This window comes from Lagenorhynchus albirostris, chromosome 6, assembly GCF_949774975.1.
Source record: "Lagenorhynchus albirostris chromosome 6, mLagAlb1.1, whole genome shotgun sequence".
In the NCBI taxonomy this organism is placed as follows: domain Eukaryota; kingdom Metazoa; phylum Chordata; class Mammalia; order Artiodactyla; family Delphinidae; genus Lagenorhynchus; species Lagenorhynchus albirostris.
The window spans coordinates 114,570,360-114,589,264 of NC_083100.1; the positions used below are offsets into that span (position 1 = coordinate 114,570,360).

The following is an 18,905-nucleotide window of genomic DNA, read 5'->3' on the forward strand; positions in this document are numbered from 1 at the left end:
GGGACGAATGGGAGTGGCAATGGCAGATGGCAGATCAGACAGTGTTTTACCCTGAGTCCCACTGGACTCAGGAGGGGCTGTAGGCTGAGTGTGGGCCAAAAGTCAGGGGCCTGCAGAAAGGAGAGAATCTTAACCAAGGTTTGGTTAACAAGCATTTTGTTCCAATTTGATCAGCGGGGACAAGCGCTTCAGCTAATCATTCGGAGCAAAGAGTGGGAATCTGGAAGGTCTGTGTCTGGCCTTGTCACTGGTAGACAAGGAAGGCACCCATGAGCCTTATCTCAGACATGGGGAAAGGTGGTTCTTTGTGGTAAGCTGTTTTCCGGAACACAAAAGATGGCGGGGGGTGGGGGCACGGGCGGGTGTGTGGTTCTTTGAAAGTCCCAGTTTTCCAGGATCACAGGGCTTGGGTAAAATTCAACGTTATCTGTAGACATGTTAGAGAACAAGGAAACAGTGAGCAACAAGGAGATACACTAAGTGCTTGGCATTGCTTGAGTATCCCAAGCATGACGGGATGTGAGAACCTGGAAATAATACTGGTTATAATCCAGTCTGTGACATCTGGGTGCCACCCACTGGGGCGAGTGGCCTTAGCACGGATGTGCCTGAGCACAGGCCTCAGGTCTGGCTGCTGGGGGCCATTTCCAGGGTTTGCATGGACACAGCGGCTCTCCACGGGTCAGCACCAACTGCTGGGCAGACTGTGAGAGTGCGTTTGTCCCCAGAAGGTCAGCTCAGTGAAGTGCAATTCAGGGAAGGTGGCTTTTGCTCCGAAGCACTCTTGCCAGAATGAATGTGGTCTTCTCCCCGATTGGGCGATGACAGCTGGGATCACTGCTGCCGCGCGGCAGGGGTGGGAGGACTCCAAGTCGAGCGGCCTTAGTGAGCACAGGCTTCCAACACTCCCCAGGCGTGGGGCTGCCGCCTCCTAGAACGAGTCTCCTCAAAATAACACATTCTTCTTCAATGACCTATGCCTGTGCGTGCCTGCCTGTCTTCTATGGACCAATCCTGCCTCGTGTATCTTTTCCTGAACACCTTTTCTTTCATACCAGGAACAGAGAAGAAAAGCCCAGAGACATCTTTCAGAATAGACGAACCAGCCGTTAAAGATCCAAGGGTACTAAACTGCTATCAGAAGAGGAATCCAGCCTCCCAGCCACATCAACAATGTATCTGGGGGGGTAGAAGTAAGAGCTGATTCTCTCAGGGAAGATCAACCATCAGAAGCTGTGTGCACTGTGGCTCCCTGCGAAGGTGATGGCCTTCGGGTGACCTAGAGGACCTACAGCTGTGGTGCCTCCCATGGAACCCACCTGAGCTGAACAGGGAGGGGCCCGGCAGCACTGCAGACTGCTCAAGCTCCTCCATTGCTCTGGAGCACCGTCCCCTGTCAACGCTGCGCACTAACGGGCAAGGCTTCTCGTCTCTCCAGTGCTCCCTGTGGATGGGCCCTGTCTAATTCCTCTGGGCCTGCCACCAAGTGGAGCCCTGATGGAGGTTTGTCATCTAGACATAGCCCATGCCTGTGACAAGGTGTAAGAACAAGGCGTACGATGAAGAGTGGTTAAACATCCCAGTGCTGTTTATTCAGGAGAACAGTAAGATAAATACACCTAAATATTACAAATTTTTATGTACAGGAATGACTACTCCCCAACAAGTTTAAAAAGCAGTCTGAAAAAAACAAAAAATACAGTCCCCCCACTCCCACTTCAAACCCTGGAATGCCCAGGAAGACAGGATCAAGCTCTTGATGCATCTTCTTCAACACAGTCAACAGATATTGAATCTACATTGGTTTGGCCGATGCTATTGGAAAGAACGCGGATGTGCGAAGAAAATGCTATGTTTAAAATCCCTTTCCAATGCTGGCGCTAGGCACCCAAGTTTCACCTACGTGACCCTATGGGCGTCATTTCCTGAAGCGCTTGAAAAGTGGGTGCACGTGCTTAGTGGAAGCCTTGCTCCGTGACGAGTGGTACTCCATGTACACTGTGTCATCGGCCCCAGACATAGAGCTCATCGTGCCGAAGCGCCGAGACACCTGCAGGGCGACCCGGCCCACCATTAGTTTACAAAGCAAAACACCCTCCTCCTATAACATCTATAATCATAATAAGATAAACTTATAAAACTTATAAAAGTTTCATAGATTTTATTATTTTTAAATAACATTTACTGACCACTTAGTATGTCTCAGGCATTGTTCTAAGCAGCTTATACTTATTTACGTGTCTTACCTCATCTAATCCTCACAACCATTATAATCTCCATCTTACAGAAGAGGAAACAGGCACAGAGAAATGAAGTATTTGTCCAAGATCACACAACTCTTAAACAGATGGGACTTGAACCCAGGCAGTCAGCTTCAGATTCCCTGTACCTAGCCATACACCACCCTGCCTCTCTTAATGACAATTTATAAACAGAATTTTAACAGTGAGGGCAGGAGTCCCTCAAAATCTCCTGAGACCCTACCATAAGGCTTTGAATCAACTGGAAATCCTTTCTAGCCCTGGGCCTGAATCTTGGCTCTGTGTCTCACTGGGTGGCCTTGGGAAAATACTGAATGTCTGCACCTCAATGAACTCATCTGTAAAATGGGGATAACCACATCTGCTTGACATGTGTGGTGTGAACAGAAATCACACAAGTCAAGGGTCTGATCCCGAGCCTGGGACATCACTCGGACCAGATTCCAAGCAAAGTATGCAGACAGGCACTGAAGCCACGCCTTGCACAGCCTCACCTTGGGTGACCCACTGTGAGGTGGAATTGACCAGACACCACCTTCAGACACAGAAACAGGAAGTTTCCCTGGGCTCCCATGGAGAGTGCCCAGGAGGAGGCCCAGCCCCCAACCCCCAGGTCTGGGGACAGAAAGGTCTCAGGCTGCGGGGAGGGCAGCACCTCCCTGGTGACACTGCTTCCTTCTTCCCTTGTTCCAGCCATCACTCACTTTCCAGCTCTAACACCAACTTAGTTTCAAAAGCACCTGATGAAACGGTACTTCTCTCCTTGGAAGGGCCTGATAATAAGAATTCCTCATAATGATACTTTCATTAGTTATACCGTATTATATTTGCCTGGCACATAGCAGGCATTCAGGAAGTATGTGCAGAATAACTGAAAAGTTGTACATTTTCAGAGAACTCTAAATTTTTCGAAGAATGTATGGAAACTACAATATGAGTTGATTCTCAGACCCATTTTACAGCCTGGAAGGCTCAGTTTCATTACTGAGGAGGAAGCCAGGGATAAGGTGACACGCCCAAGGCCAAAAAGGCAGCCCCAGGTCTGTCACGCTCCTTCCAGTAGCCACCCTAGGCAGAGCCTGGGCTCCCACATCCAAATACTAACAAATACTTACGCCAGACTGCTATGTGAACAGAGCAGGAGACCAACCACACCCCCCGTGGGCTCAGACACATAAAACAAGACAGACGCACAGCACAGTTAGCAGGGGTGTTTTCGATTATTCTCTTCTCTACAGTCTCCAAGTTCTTAAGAAAATCACACAGGCACATACACACAAAGGACTGTGCAGGCGTATGTGTGTCTAAGATGCTGTCCTTCGGGAGAACTGACATGTGGAGCCTCACCCACTCACTCACCTGGCTGGATTTGGAGCCAAGTTCTCCCGCCACCACCTCCTCCTCAGCATCCAGGTCAGAGGCTGCCAGGACCTTCTGTAAGAGCTGCTGTTGCTCCTCTTTTGTTGAAAACGCCAACTCCTCCTCCTCCATGTTGGCAAGCTTTGTGATCACCTGCAGCACAGAACCCTCTTGTTTTCTCTCCCTGGACCCGATCCTGCCTTCTCCTAGGCTCACCTGGTCTGGTCACTTCCCCCCTCAGGCCCAGCAGAGCAGGTGGATAATAACGGAGAGCTCCTCTTAGGCAGTGCAGAGACCAGCCTCAGAGCCACTGTCAACAAGGAGCTTAACTAATGACTGCAAGGCAGGAGAGGTTCAGGAAATTCTAGAAAACTCTGCTCCCCACACATGGCAGCTAAATGATCACTTACAGAAGATCAACAGGGATCTCGGCAATCTTAAAACAACCATTCTGGTAGTTTTCCCACCTTGCACCAGTTAAACAAAGAACCAAAAACCGAAAGGCACAGCCGGCTGCCCTTCAGGAAGGCCTTCAACCTCAGGGCTTGGCACCCAGGGCTTCCAGCAGGAGGGACACTTACAAATGATAGGATATTAAGAATGGATTTATAAGATTTTTTTTCCAAAAGAGAAAGATAAAAGCATGGTGGAGATTTGGTTTTCATTTCTTTGGAGATAACTTACTACAAGGCCTACCTATCCCTGCAGAAAGCTTGGATTGATTACGTACAGCAGGGTCCCCAACCCCCGGGCTGAGGACCAGTACTGGTCTGCGGCCTGTCAGGAACCGGGCCACACAGCAGGAGGCGAGCGGCGGGAGAGCTAGCAAAGCTTCATCTGACGCTCCCCACGGCTCGCATTACCGCCTGGACCATCCCCCCCCACCCGCCCCATCGCTCACATTACCCCCTCTCCCAACCGGTCTGTGGAAAAATAGTCTTCCATGAAACCAGTCCCTGGCGCCAAAAAGGCTGGGGACCACTGAGTCAGAAAGGGAACTTCTTTTCCTCTCTCTCTCTCTCATCCTTATAATTTTAATTAAAAGAAAATTCCTAGAAGTATCTGGCTGCACCCTTCAGGTGGCCACAGATCTGGAGTACAGATACAGGACACTTCTGCCATGGCCTGATCACCAGGGTCCAGATTCTGGGAACCCTAACCTGGCTGCTCTCAGCAGGCAGCCCTGGAGGTGAGGAAGGCAAAGGCAGCTCCAACCAACACAGACAACCATGTGCTCAGGTACCATGTTGTCGAGCTCACCCATCAAAGAACCCAGAGCACTTCCTGATTTGCTGCTTCTCTTACTCTTACGACTCTCCCGGGAATCAGGAGGTATGGATGCTATTATCAGCTCGAACGTTACACAGACAGATAAAAAGGTCGAAATGAAAATCCTTCGAAAAACTGCCCCAAGTGTCCTGAACTACAGTTCAGCATGAGAAGTCTGAAAAGTGTCACTGCCTCTATCTAAAAGGGGAGGGATCAGACAACCCTGTCCTCTTTTCTAAAGCTAATAAAGGGAACTCTATTAGTTCCCTAATTAGTTCTGCCCTAAACCAATTTGAAAAAGATACAATCTAAAGTATCTGAAAAGGCAGCCTACAGTCTTTCACAAATCAAGAACCTGGGAACTTATATGTTCTAAGATATCCTTTTAATCCCCTGCTTCCAGCACCCTCCACCCACTACCACAAGTAAAAGCCCTTTGGGACACTAAATCCTAACAAAAACTTAGTATTTGTGTCAATAGGAAAGAAAGCAAATGCCTTAGCCAATGAAAGTTTGCCAAAGCTTTAGAATTTCCCAAACTATTAAAATACCAGATTTACAGTACATGGATGGCTCTGATGTCTGTGAGGCCCACTGAGGCCCAGGCTTACCAGATGACTAAGGGCAGACTCTCCCAGCTACCTGGAGGGGGGGCACCCCCTGAGAAAGTAACCCCGAGGGGCTCAGACTAACACAGTGATAGCCACAGTTCCTTCATCTTGAGTCCTACTAGGCTAGCACATTTCCTCACCAACATCTAATGTTTTCTCTTCAAGACAACTGTAAAAAGTTAACAAGCTTAGACTCCACAGGCCTCTTGCTTCAGAGGCCCCATTCTTTGACCATTCACTGTGAGAAGCTGGAAACAGGAGGGATCCTGCACAATATTTTTCCTTCAAAGCTCCCCACAATTCATGCAAGGAAAAAGGTACCCTAATGTCCCCTAATGTCCTGTGCCTGCCTGAAATCTGTCCCATGCTCATGCTGACAGCGGCCCCCCACTTCTCATGGAGGGCTGGGTACAAAAAAGCCTCGGTCCTACTCCGACCAGAGACCAAATGCTTACATACCTTAAAGCTATAACCTTGATCTACCAAGAACCTCTGTCGCTTGGTTGAGTAAGCCATTTCCTGTGTGTCCTGGGACACCAGCGAGTAGAAGAAGGCATTGTACTCCTCTGCAACCATCCCTGGAGGAGGGCACATAAAAGGACAATATTAACTATTAGAACGGCAGGAACTAAGGGTCCAGGGTTCAAAAGCAAGTACTGCAGTGGGAGAGCTCTGCAGTCAGAGGGGCCATTGCCCTGATTCTGCACGAGGACTTCATCAAAATTAAAAACTTTTGTGCTTCAAAGGACACCATCAAGAAAGTGAAAAGACAACCCACAGAATTGGGGAAAACATTTACAAAGCATATATCTGATAAGAGATTTGAATCTAGGGAATATAAAAAACTATTACAACTCAACAATGAAAAGACAAATAAACCAATTATAAAAAGGACAAAGGATCTGAACAGACAGTTCCCCAAAGAAGATTCACGTGTCAATGAGCACATGAAAAAAGCTCAATATCATAGTCATCAGGGAAATGCAAGTCAAAACCATGACAAAATACTACCTGGCACACACTAGGATGACTAGAATAAAAAAGATGATTACAGTTGTTGTCAAGGATGTGGAGAAACTGAAATGCTGATACACTGTTGGTGAGAATGGAAAATGGCACAACCACTTTGGAAACAGTCTGGCAGTTTATTAAAACGTTAAACATAAAGTTATTACATGACCCAAACATTATTCTAAGAGCCAGAAAGTGGAAACAATCCAAATGTCCATAAATGAATTTTTAAAAGTGGTATGTCCAGGGACTTCTCTGGTGGAGCAGTGGTTAAGAATCCACCTGACAATGCAGGGGTCACAGGTTCGAGCCCTGGTCCAGGAAGATCCCACATGCCGTGGAGCAACTAAGCCCGGGCACCACAACTACTGAACCTGCGCTCTAGAGCCCGAGAGCCACAACTACTGAAGCCCACACGCCCTAGAGACCATGCTCCACAACAACAGAAACCACTGCAATGACAAGCCCGTGCACCACAATGAAGAGTAGCCCCTGCTCGACGCAACTAGAGAAAGCCTACGCACAGCAACAAAGACCCAACGCAGCCAAAAAATAAATAAAATTTAAAAAATAATAATCAAAAAAAAGTGGTATGTCTATACAGTGGACTATTATTCAGCAATAAAAAAGAATGAAGTACTAATACATGCTACAATATGGATAACCCTTTTGAAAACATTATGCTAAAACTACTTAAAAAAAAAAAAGGTTCAGAGAGAAAACCCAGTAACAGAATTATCATAGTAACTAGGACAGAAAATACTGTAGCCTATAAAATCTGATCCTGCAGGAAAATCTGAATATTTTTGCTTCACAGTTCAAATGTCAGTAAGTTAAGTATCTGTGTACCGCCCCTGAATTCAACTGTTTCCTTGTCTTACAAGAGTTCAGAGATGCAAAGAAAAGGGCTAAGTATATTATATCAAATATTTTCCTTTTTCTCCCTTTGTTTTATTGAGATAAAATTGACATATAGTTTTATATAAGTTTAAGGTACACAGCATAATGATTTGACTTACATATATTGTGAAATGATTACCTCAGTGAGTTTAGTTCACATCCATCATTGTAGTTTTGATTTGCATTTCCCTAATAATTAGTGATGTTTAGCACCTTTTCATGTACCTGTTGGCTATTTGTACATCTTCTTTGGAAAAAATGTCTATTCAGGTCTTTTGCCCAGTTTTTGATTGGATTATTTGTTTTTTTTGCTATTGAGTTGTATAAGGTCTTCATTTATTTTGGATATTAACCCTTTATCAGATATACGATTTGCAAATATTTTCTCCCATTCCATACATTGCCTTTTCATTTTGTCGATCATTCCTTTTGCTGCGAAGAAGCTTTTTAGTTTGATGTAGTCCACTTAGTTTTTATTTTGTTGCTTAAGCTTCAGGTGTAATATCCAAAAAAAACACTGCCAAAACCCATGTCAAGGAGCATTTTTCCTTTGTTTTCCTTTAGAAGTTGTATGGTTTCCAGCCTTACATTTAAGTCTTTAATCCATTTTGAGTCAATTTTTGCTAGTGGTGTAAGACAGGGGTAATTTCATCCTTTCACATGTGGATATCCAATTTTCCCAGCACCGTTTATTAAAGAGACTATCTTTTCTCCACTGGGTATTCTTGGCTCTCTTGTCAAATATTAAACCCAAATATTAAACCCATATATGCATGGGTTTAATTTCTGGGCTCTGGATTGTGTTCCACTGGTCTGTAAGTCTGTTTTTATGCCAGTAACATACTCTTTTGATGACCACAGCTTTATTATATAACTTAAAATCAGAAGTGTGACGCCTCCTGCTTTGTTCTTCTTTCTCAGAACTTGCTTTGGCTATTTGGGGTCTTCTGTGGTTCCACAAAAATTTTAGGATTGTTATTTTTACTTCTGTTAAAAATGCCACTGGAGTCTTGATAGGGATTGCATTGAATCTATAGATGGCTTTGGGCAGTATAGATATTTTAACAATATTAATTCTTCCATTCCATAAACAAAGGATACTTTCCATTTATCTTCTTACATTTCTCTCATCAATGTCTTGTAGTTTTCGGTGTAGAGCTCTTTCACCTCCTTGGTTAAATTTATTCCTAAATATTTTATTGTGGATTTTTTTTGTTGTTGTTGTTGTTTTTGGCTGCATGGCATGTGGGACCTTAGTTCCCCGACCAGGGATTGAACCCGTGACCCCTGCAGCTCGGAGTCCTAACCACTAGACTGCCAGGGAAGTCCCCAATATTTTATTGTTTTGGATGCTATTGTAAATGGAATCATTTTATTTCTTTTTTAGATAGTTTGTTGTTAGTGTATAGAAACACTACTGATTTTTGTATGTTAATTTTGAATCCTGAAACTTTACCAAATTCATTGAATAGATCTAACAGTTTTTTGGTAAAGTCTTCAGGATTTTCTATGTATAAAATCATGTCACCTGCAAATAGAGAAAATTTTACTTCTTCTTTTCCAATACTGATGCTTTCTATATCTTTTTCTTACCTAACTGCTTTGGTTAGGACTTCCAGCACAATGATGAATAGGACTGGTGAGACTGGGCACCCTTGTCTTGTTCCTGATCTGAGAGGAAAAGCTTTCAAATCTTTCACTATTAAGTATGAGGTTAGCTGTGGGCTTGTCATATATGGCCTTTATTATGTTGAGGTACTTTCCTCCTATACCTAATTTGTTAAGAGTTTTTATCATGAACAGATGTTGAATTTTGTCAAATGCTTTTTCTGCATCCATTGAAATGATCATATGATCTTGTCTTTAATTCTATTAATGTGATATATCACATTTATTGAGTTGCATATGGTGAACCTTCTTTGCATCCCAGGTATAAATCCCACTTGATCATGGTGAATGATCCTTCTAATATGATGCTGAATTTGGTTTGCTAGTATTTTATTGAGGATTTTTACAACTGTATTCATTGGATATTGGCCTGTCATTTTCTTTTCTGTAGTAAACTTTTCTGGCTTTGGTATCAGGGTAATACTGGCCTTGTAAAATGAGTCAAACTGTATTTAAAAAACAAAATTCCAATCAAATTCAAAGGGATTTTCAAATTAGCTTTGTGTGTGATGAGTAAGGAATAAGTAATGAATCACTTTCATATATGCTAGTCAGATTTATCCAGCAGTCTATTATATTGTTATGTACTCTCATTCCTCATTATTAACAGTCCTGCTAGATAAGGATTGTCACTCCAACTTTGGATGAGAAACCAAAGCTCAGAGGGTCAAATTACTTGCCCAAGGTCACACAGTTGGTCTGGTGCCCAAGTCCATGTTTGCTATTTCCACTAACTTGCCCTGTCTCCATTTCAAACACAATCAATTAGCTGTTTCCTAAACATACTCAAACGCAGTACAATTACAACACCTGCCCACCAATCCTGTCATTTTCAAACATCCTAGCAGTCCAAGTTCTTCCTAAGATTAGTGAATTCCTTGAGGACAGGGCCTGTGTCCTTGTTTTAGGACCTGCCTGGTCTGCTAAGAGGATGCCATCTCTTAGCAGAAACGTCAGTCTCTACTCTGCCCATGATTGGGTTCTGGGCTCCTTTACTGCAGTTAACAAGCAGAGGAAGCATGACTCTTGCTTCCTCATTCACCGAGCTTGTGATGTCCCCCCTGCTGTAAGCTGCCACTCAAGGGACCACTCTTCACAGGTCATGAGCAAGGTATCCACCTTGTGGCTGCCCAAGCTGCTCCTACCAAGCCCTCCCCTTACTCTTAACTCAAGGTTCAGGGGACAGCTGCCAGCTCCTACACTTGCACTGGTGGTCTACGCTCCGCTTTCTCCCTTCTACATCTACACCATTACGCACTGCTTTCCTGGCTCCTCTATCTACCAACACAAACACTCAGCTCAGACTGTGACCTCCAGACAGCTGCCATGGAAAACGTCCACATGCTCAACCCCAGCACATGAGAAATAACAATGGCCAAGGAGACCCTGGTCCTAGCTTTGGGACCCCCGTCCATCCCCTTCAGGGTCTACCTAGCCCAGGAGCACAGGCTCACCCTCACAAACAGACACCTGACAGAAGTGGTTTGAAAAGAGAGACCGCCTGGAGCAGAAGGTACCTTTTTTTGCTCGGAGCACTCGTCCCAGCCTCTGGGCCTCCTGCCGCCGGGAGCCACCATGAGATGAGATCTGAATGAGAACATTTGCTTCTGGCAGATCAAACGATGTGTCACCCACCTATAGAAATGAACCAGCTGTGAGTTTGGGAAGGTTTTTTTTTTTTTTTTTTTTTTGCTGTACGCGGGCCTCTCACTGTTGTGGCCTCTCCCGTTGCGGAGCACAGACTCCGGACGCGCAGGCTCAGCGGCCATGGCTCATGGGCCCAGCCGCTCCGCGGCATGTGGGATCTTCCCTGACCAGGGCATGAACCCGTGTCCCCTGCACCAGCAGGCAGACGCTCAACCACTGTGCCACCAGGGAAGCCCTGGGAAGATTTTTATATATGAGTCAAAAAGGGAAAAAAAAAGTCAACTGGCCTCAAATTTAAATAAGCTCTGTAGGTAATTCAGAAAAACAATCACTATCCTCTTCAATCAGTACCAGGGTCCTTCAGATGCACGCAGGCCTCTAAGGACCTAGCATGTTCTCCTAAGAGCTGACCTATAGAAGCTGTCAAGACCTGACTCCTAACCATCTGTCTCAGCAACAGTCCTGGTGTGGCTGCTAGGGACCCAGAGACAAGAGGGCCCTATCAACAGACTCTCTGTGAGTGATTCTTCTTATTTTTTGCTACAGAAATAGGTCTGCACAAAACCATCCACAATCTTAACTGGAGGCTATTGAGGCCAACAGCAAAGGTCAGACACGTGACCTGGGAGGGGCCACTGCCTGCAGTGGGCTGGATTCTGACTCTGGGTAGCTGCCTTAGCTTGGGGAGGGTTGGGGGAGGGGATCCAACCATCAAGGTTCCCAGACACAGAAATAAAAGCTTGACCCATCCATGATCACTTTATAGGTAAATCTCGTTTCTTTTGGGCTTTGGGTCTGTTCTAACCTGAATGACTATTCTAAACTGTTGGGCCACCACTTCTAACTGCAAATTAAAACCATCACCAAGCCGAGCCTACATGATTCTGCATTGTGTTTATATTCACCACCCACCCCCAAGGCATACCAGGAGCCAGGATAAAAGCTGCCCACGACCCACAGGAATCTCCAAAGCCACAAAGAGAACCTTATGCAAATGCCCACCTTTGCCATAGTAGGTAATGAACTTCTCCCCCTTGTATAAAGAAAATACAACTCAAAATTCCTGTATCCCAAAAAGAGGTGGGAAAAACTTAAGTCAAGCAAAAGGACTTGCTAGATTATATACTCCTTGAGTTAGGAATATAGATTATGTACATTAAAACCGTACATCTGCTTCTTCCACTACCTGACAGGCAACGTTCCTCTGCCCCCAGACACTGGACACGTGGGAATGAAAACTGACACGTGACATTCCTTCAACAAATACCAATTCACTGCCCAGAAATCATCGAGTGTCCCCCAGGCCTGGGGGCTGCTGCATGCCACACTGACCTTGGATATGAAGATGGTGTTGATTTTGGGGTTATGCTTGAAATTCTGGAGAATCTGCATCCTTTCTCCCTGGGATGTAGGACCATAGATATAGGGTCTAGAGAAGAACAAAGCTGTGTTAGGAAGACTACAGAATCACTCAATTATCCTGAAAGCATGTCAGAGGGACAGGGAGATCTTGCAAGGTTTCTCTCTTCCAGGAAGCCCTCTGTCATGCAAAAACATCAGGAAGAGAGCCACAAAAGTGAGAGGCTACAGACCCTCCCCACCACCTTTCCAAAACACACACACCCCACCCTTTCCCCTCTGAGCCAAGATGCAGATCACTACTCTCTTCAAGATTCCCTCCTTTACTTTTTTGTTTTTGGCCTGTGCTCCTTCCTGCCTCAGTATCTCTCACACTAAGCTTAGTGTCTAAACAAGGAGAATCCCCTAGATTTCACGAAGCTCAATGGGAGTGGCAAAGAAAACATTGCCATTTGCAAACAGAAGTTTGGAAGGAACTGTTTCCTAATCAAACAATCATTCTCCAAGAAAGGAGAAAAGAGCCCCTTCCAGACTTTTCCCCATGGACCCTCTATAACACTAAGCTCAAACATTTCTCTTGAGTTTCCAGCTCTGTGCCAAAGGGTACAACCCTATCTGACAACCTCACTGGTTATCACCTCTTGGCACCTGGCAAAGCCATTCCTCTGCTTTTCTTGTAATGACGTGGTTTTGTAGCTTCCGAAGGGTCAGCAATAACAGTGATGGTGACGATGACAACGACAAGGACGAGGAGGACAGCTAGCAGGCATGCAGGGCCCGCCCACACCAAACATGCAGCTGGGTTCTACCCTGGGAAAAAAACATCCATGCCTGCCGATATTCCTCGGAACTGTGAAAGGTAGGTTTCGTGTTCCCAATTTACACACGAGGAACTGAGGGTCAGGAGCCTAAGGAGGCTGACCCAAGTGGCTGTTCCACCACTGAGGCCACGAGCTACCCCCAGGCAGTGCCCATGGAAGGCTCAGGAAGCACGACTTTTGATACTCCACACGTGCTTCCCAACACTGTGCTACAAACTGGGTACAGGTGTACCCGAGAGAGCAGCCCCCTTGCCTGTGGGGAAGCTGGGCAGGTGCCTGGGACAGCTGGATGCTTCCCTAACCACGGCAAGCCTGGCCTGTGAGAGTGTTCGGGGCACCACACAAATCTTCTGATTTTCTGTATGTGTCATGCTGTGAAAAAGGTCAGGAAAGTGCACTCTTCAGAACAGTCTGTCTCTTGATACCCAGGTTTTCAGGTGGTTCTTCTCCTCCTCACTCGTCATCAGGAAAAACAACTCAAATAGTGGTGAGCCCTCAGTTTCTGAAGGTTCTCTCATATAGGGAATGAAACAGAAGGGTAACCATCCTTCGGAAAGAGGACCTAACATTTGTTGAACACCTACTAGATGCAGGAATCCTCTGAGGTAGGTGGTGGTAACTCCATGTGACAGTGGAACAAAAGGAGGTTCAGAGAGGTAAAGAACTTTCCCTAGGTCACACAGCTAATAAGAGGAGGAGCTGGGAGTCAAATCCAGCGTGTCTGACTCCAAAGTTCATGTTCTACCCACTACCTCACACTATCAAACAACCCTCGGAAGGTGGGTGGTAGGGTAGGATTACAGACAGAAGGACCAACAGAGTACATGCATAAGGAAAAGTGTCAGACCCCAACCCTGACAGCCAGGCATGCCTCCTCCCACCTGGCAGAGAACTGGAAGTTTACTTTCTAGATTCTGAAAAGGAAGGTCTACACTTAGGGACCTCAGGCAGAGCTGAGGGCAAAGCAAGATTGAAAGTGAAGAATGACGGGGATTCCCTTTTCCTTCCCCTGCCACAGGCTGGTATCTAGGAGACCAGAAGATTCCTCTCTGGAGAAACTTTTCAGCACAAGAGAAAAGACCCAGAGATACTGGAATCTCGCAATCTCTTGACAAACTAGCCAGGTCCTGCATGATCATGCTATGGAGAGGGCCACAGGTCGGCAAACCCACTAAGCTATACACAAAGGCCGATCAGCTTTTTAGCGACTGACCGTTAAATAAGAAACTAGAGCCAAAGACTACCAAAAATCAGAAGAAGATCTCTAAAGATAGAGCTGAAACAATCAAAACACCTGGAGAAAAGAGACAGTGTAGGCAACAGCAGAAAGCTTCAAAAGCTTTAACAGCCTCAGGTAAGACAGTGTACTCACTCAAGAAACAGAACAGCTGGCGATAAAGAACTCTTGGAAATTAACAAAAGCTTCAATAGGGTTGGAAGAAAAAAGGGAGAAAAAATGGGAGAAAATGGGAGTTCACTGGAAGTCCAGTGGCTGGGACTTGGCGCTTTCACTGCCATGGCCCGGGTTTAATCCCAATCCCACAAGCCATGCAGCACAGCCAAAAAGAAAGGGAGAAAAAAGAAAAGAAAATTGGAGAAGCTGTCCAGAAGATCTAACATCTGACCAGCAGGAATTCAAAAAAGAGAGAAAAGAAAAAACGGAGAAGATGAGTAACAAAGAAAAAACAGAAAGAAATTCTCGGAATTGAAGGCCACCAGTTTCCAGACTGAGAGGGTCTACTGAGTGTCTATCATAATGCAAGAAAAAAAGATCACACTAGTCATATTGTTTTGAAATTTCCAAAATGAAAAAACAGATTCTAAATTCCTGAGAGAAGGAACTCAGGACCACCAGAACACATCATCAGACTTGCAAGCAGCTGCATTGGAAGCCCCAAGAAAAGGGCCCTGCCTTTGACATTCTGAGGCCCAGCCAAACTACTGATCAAGTGTGAGACTGAATAATGACATCTCCAAGCGAATTCTTAAAAACTTTTCCTCCACGTACCTTCTCTCAGAAATCTACTAAATGATACACTCCATCAAAACGAGTGACCAAGAAAGAGGACACTTGAGATTCGGCAACAGGGGCTCCAACACAGGGAAGAGGCACAAGGAGTTCACAGGATCATGTCAGAGGGACAGTTAGGCAGCATCTCTAAAGACAACAGTTAGGCAGCATCTCTAATCCTAGAGAGCAAGCAGACCAATGCAGAGTAGGAGGATAAAGTGCTGGTTGAGGCTGGTGGAGGATGAAGTACTGGAAGGGATCCACCAGGGAAAGAAAGTGAAAAGAAATTGAGAGATTACCTGATGGATCTGACCCTTCTGAGAAGGAGTTTATGACTGCATGAAGAGTCTGAAAAGGACTAATTAGTAATTATATAGAAAACCAAGCGAAAGTAATGACAAGGCAATTATTAACTTCAGGAAAAACAAATGTTAACACAGAGGAAAATGTAAGAATGGTACACTATCTGCCTTGGCTTGAACTTGGCTTGAATACTTACACAGCCAAAATAATGTAACATTGAACACTAACTTAACCCCAAATACACTGGGAGGATGGAGTGGGGGGAGGGGATGGAGCGGCATATGTAAGACAGCTAAATCCACAACTCCCATGGTAGGAAATTAATAAGCAATTTCTATAATAATCAAGAAATTACTATATAAATTATTACTTAGAAATATGAAGGTAAATAGAGAAGAGAGTTGAAAGTGGCTATCTTTGGGGAAGAGGAATTGTGAGTAGGAAGACAGGTGCAAGGAACTGCTAGTTTTTGTAAGTCTGTTACTTTGATAAAAAGTAAAATCTTTCCTACATTAATAAAAGGTATGGACCGAAACCTTCAAGATGGCGGAGGAGTAAGACATGAGATCACCTTCCTCCCCACAAATACATCAGAAATACATCTACATGTGGAACAACTCCTACAGATCACCTACTGAATGCTGGCAAAAGACCTCAGACTTCCCCAAAGGCAAGAAACTCCTCACGTACCTGGGTAGGGTAAAAGAAAAAAGAAAAAACAGAAACAAAAAAATAAGGACAGGACCTGCACCAGTGGGAGGGAGCTGTAAAGGAGGAAAAGTTTCCACTCACTAGGAAGCCCCTTCACTGATGGAGACGGGAGTGGGCGGGGGGCAGGTTTCGGAGCCACAGAGGAGAGCACAGCAACAGGAGTTCAGAGGGCAAAGCAGAGATTCCCGCACAGAGGATCAGTGCCGACCAGCACTCACCAGCCTGAGAGGCTTGTCTGCTCACCCGCTGGGGTGGGCGGGGCTGGGAGCTGAGGCTCGGGCTTCAGAGGTCAGACCCCAGTGAAAGGACTGGGGTTGGCTGTGTGAACACAGCCTGAAGGGGGCTACTGTACCACAGCTAGCCGGAAGGGAGTCGAGGAAAAATTCTGGAACTGCCTAAGAAGCAAGAGACCACTGTTTCGGGGTGCACAAGGAGAGGGGATTCAGAGAACCGTGTAAACAAGTTCCAGAGATGGGTGTGAGCCACAGCTATCACTGTGGACACCAGAGATGGGCATGAAACACTAAGGCTGCTGCAGCCAACAAGAAGCCTGTGTGCAAGCACAGGTCACTGTCCACACCTCCCCTCCCAGGAGCCTGTGCAGCCCGCCACTGCCAGGGTCCCGTGATCCAGCGATAACTTCCCAGGGAGAACGCACGGCATGCCTCAGGCTGGTGTAACGTCATGTCAGCCTCTGCCGCCACAGGCTCACCCCACGTCCATACCCCTCCCTCCCACCGGCCTGAGTGCGCCAGAGCCCCCAAATCAGCGGCTCCTTTAACCCCATCCTGTCTGAGCGAAAAACAGACGCCCTCAGGCGACCTACATGCAGAGGCGGGGCCAAATCGAAAGCTGAACCCCAGGAGCTGTGCCAACAAAGAAGAGAAAGGGAAATAACTCTCAGCAGCCTCAGGAGCAGCAGATTAAATCTCCACAGTCAACTTTATGTACTCTGCATCTCCGGAAAACCTGAATAGACAACGAATCATCCCAAAATTGAGGAGGTGGACTTTGTGTGATTTTCTGTATAGCTTTACTTTTACCACATTTCCTGGGGTTCTCTCTGTCAGTTTTTATTTATTTTTTAATAGTTTTTAGCATTTGTCAGCATTGGTGGATTCGTTTTTTGGTTTGGTTGCTCTCTTCTTTCTTTCTTCCTTTTTTATTACTCTTTAACTTTTTTAAATTTTCAACAATATTTTATTTTTTGCAGTATGCGGGCCTCTCACTGTTGTGGCCTCTCCCCCGTTGTGGAGCACAGGCTCCGGATGCTCAGGCTCAGCAGCCATGGCTCACGGGCCCAGCCGCTCCGCGGCATGTGGGATCTTCCCAGACCAGGGCACGAACCCCTGTCCCCTGCATCGGCAGGCGGACTCTCAACCACTGTGCCACCAGGGAAGCCCCATATTTTTTATTTTTTAATAACTTTCTTTTCTTTTTTTCTTTCTTTCTTTTTTTTCTCCCTTTCCTTATGAGCTGTGTGGCTGACAGGGTCTTGGTGCTCGGCCTGGTGTTAGGCCTGTGCCTCTGAAGTGGGAGAGCCAAGTTCAGGACACTGAACCACCAGAGACCTCCCGACTCCATGTAATATCAAACAGCGAAAGCTCTGCCAGAGATCTCCATCTCAACGCTAAGACCCAGCTCCACTCAACAGCCAGCAAGCTACAGCGCTGGACACCCTATGCCAAACAACTAGCAAGACAGGAACACAACCCCCACCCATTAGCAGAGAGGCTGCCTAAAATCATAAGGCCACAGACACCCCAAAACACACCAGCAGACGTGGACCTGCCCACCAGAAAGGCAAGATCCAGCCTCATCCACCAGAACACTGGCACCAGTCCCCTCCACCAGGAAGCGTACACAACCCACGGAACCAACCTTAGCCACTGGGGGCAGACACCATAAGCAACAAGAACTACAAACCTGCAGCCTGTGAAAAGGAGACCCCAAACACAGTAAGATAAAAGCAAAATGAGAAGACAGAAAAACACACAGCAGATGAAGGAGCAAGGTAAAAACCCACCAGACCAAACAAATAAAGAGGAAATACGCAGTCTACCTGAAAAAGAATACAGAATAATGATAGTAAAGATGATCCAAAATCTTGGAAATAGAATGGAGAAAATACAAGAAACGTTTAAGAAGGACTTAGAAGAACTAAAGAGCAAACAAACAATGATGAAAAACACAATAAATGAAATTAAAAATTCTCTACAAGGAATCAATAGCAGAATAACTGAGGCAGAAGAACGGAAGTGACCTGGAAGATAAAATAGTGGAAATAACTATCGCAGAGCAGAAAAAAGAATGGAAAGAATTGAGGACAGTCTCAGAGACCTCTGGGACAACATTAAATGCACCAACATTCAAATTATAGGGGTCCCAAAAGAGGAAGAGAAAAAGAAAGGGACTGAGAAAATATTTGAAGAGATTATAGTTGAAAAATTCCCTAACATGGGAAAGCAAACAGTCATTCAAGTCCAGGAAGCACAGAGAGTCCCATAAAGGATAAATCCAAGAAGAAATATGCCAAGACACATACTAATCAAACTATCAAAAATTAAATACAAAGAAAAAATATTAAAAGCAGCAAGGGAAAAACAAAAAATAACATAGAAAGGAATCCCCATAAGGTTAACAGCTGATCTTTCAGCAGAAACTCTGCAAGCCAGAAGGGAGTGGCAGGACATATTTAAAGTGATGAAAGGGAAAAAACTACCACCAAGAATACTCTACCCAGCAAGGATCTCATTCAGATTCAAAGGAGAAATTAAAACCTTTAAAGACAAGCAAAAGCTAAGAGAATTCAGCACCACCAAACCAGCTTTACAACAAATGCTAAAGGAACTTTTCTAGGCAGGAAACACAAGAGAAGGAATAGACCTACTATACCAAACCCAAAACAATGAAGAAAATGGTAATAGGAACATACATATCAATAAATGTAAATGGATTAAATGCTCCCACCAAA

General features: G+C 45.3%; 1 protein-coding gene across 2 annotated transcripts in view; it reads right to left on the reverse strand.

Annotated features, from left to right (window-relative positions):
- Positions 1-1,570: 1,570 nt before the first annotated feature.
- Positions 1,571-18,905, reverse strand: part of ERCC3 (ERCC excision repair 3, TFIIH core complex helicase subunit) — a 37,195-nt gene continuing 19,860 nt past the window's right edge. The window contains exons 11-15 of one of the 2 annotated variants that reach the window (XM_060153068.1): positions 12,059-12,155; positions 10,597-10,714; positions 5,960-6,078; positions 3,621-3,773; positions 1,571-2,050 (exon numbers count right to left, since the gene is read on the reverse strand). In XM_060153068.1, the coding sequence (XP_060009051.1) occupies positions 1,919-2,050; positions 3,621-3,773; positions 5,960-6,078; positions 10,597-10,714; positions 12,059-12,155 (619 nt within the window). In that variant the 3' untranslated portion in view covers positions 1,571-1,918. The other variant, XM_060153069.1, reaches the window with a different exon arrangement.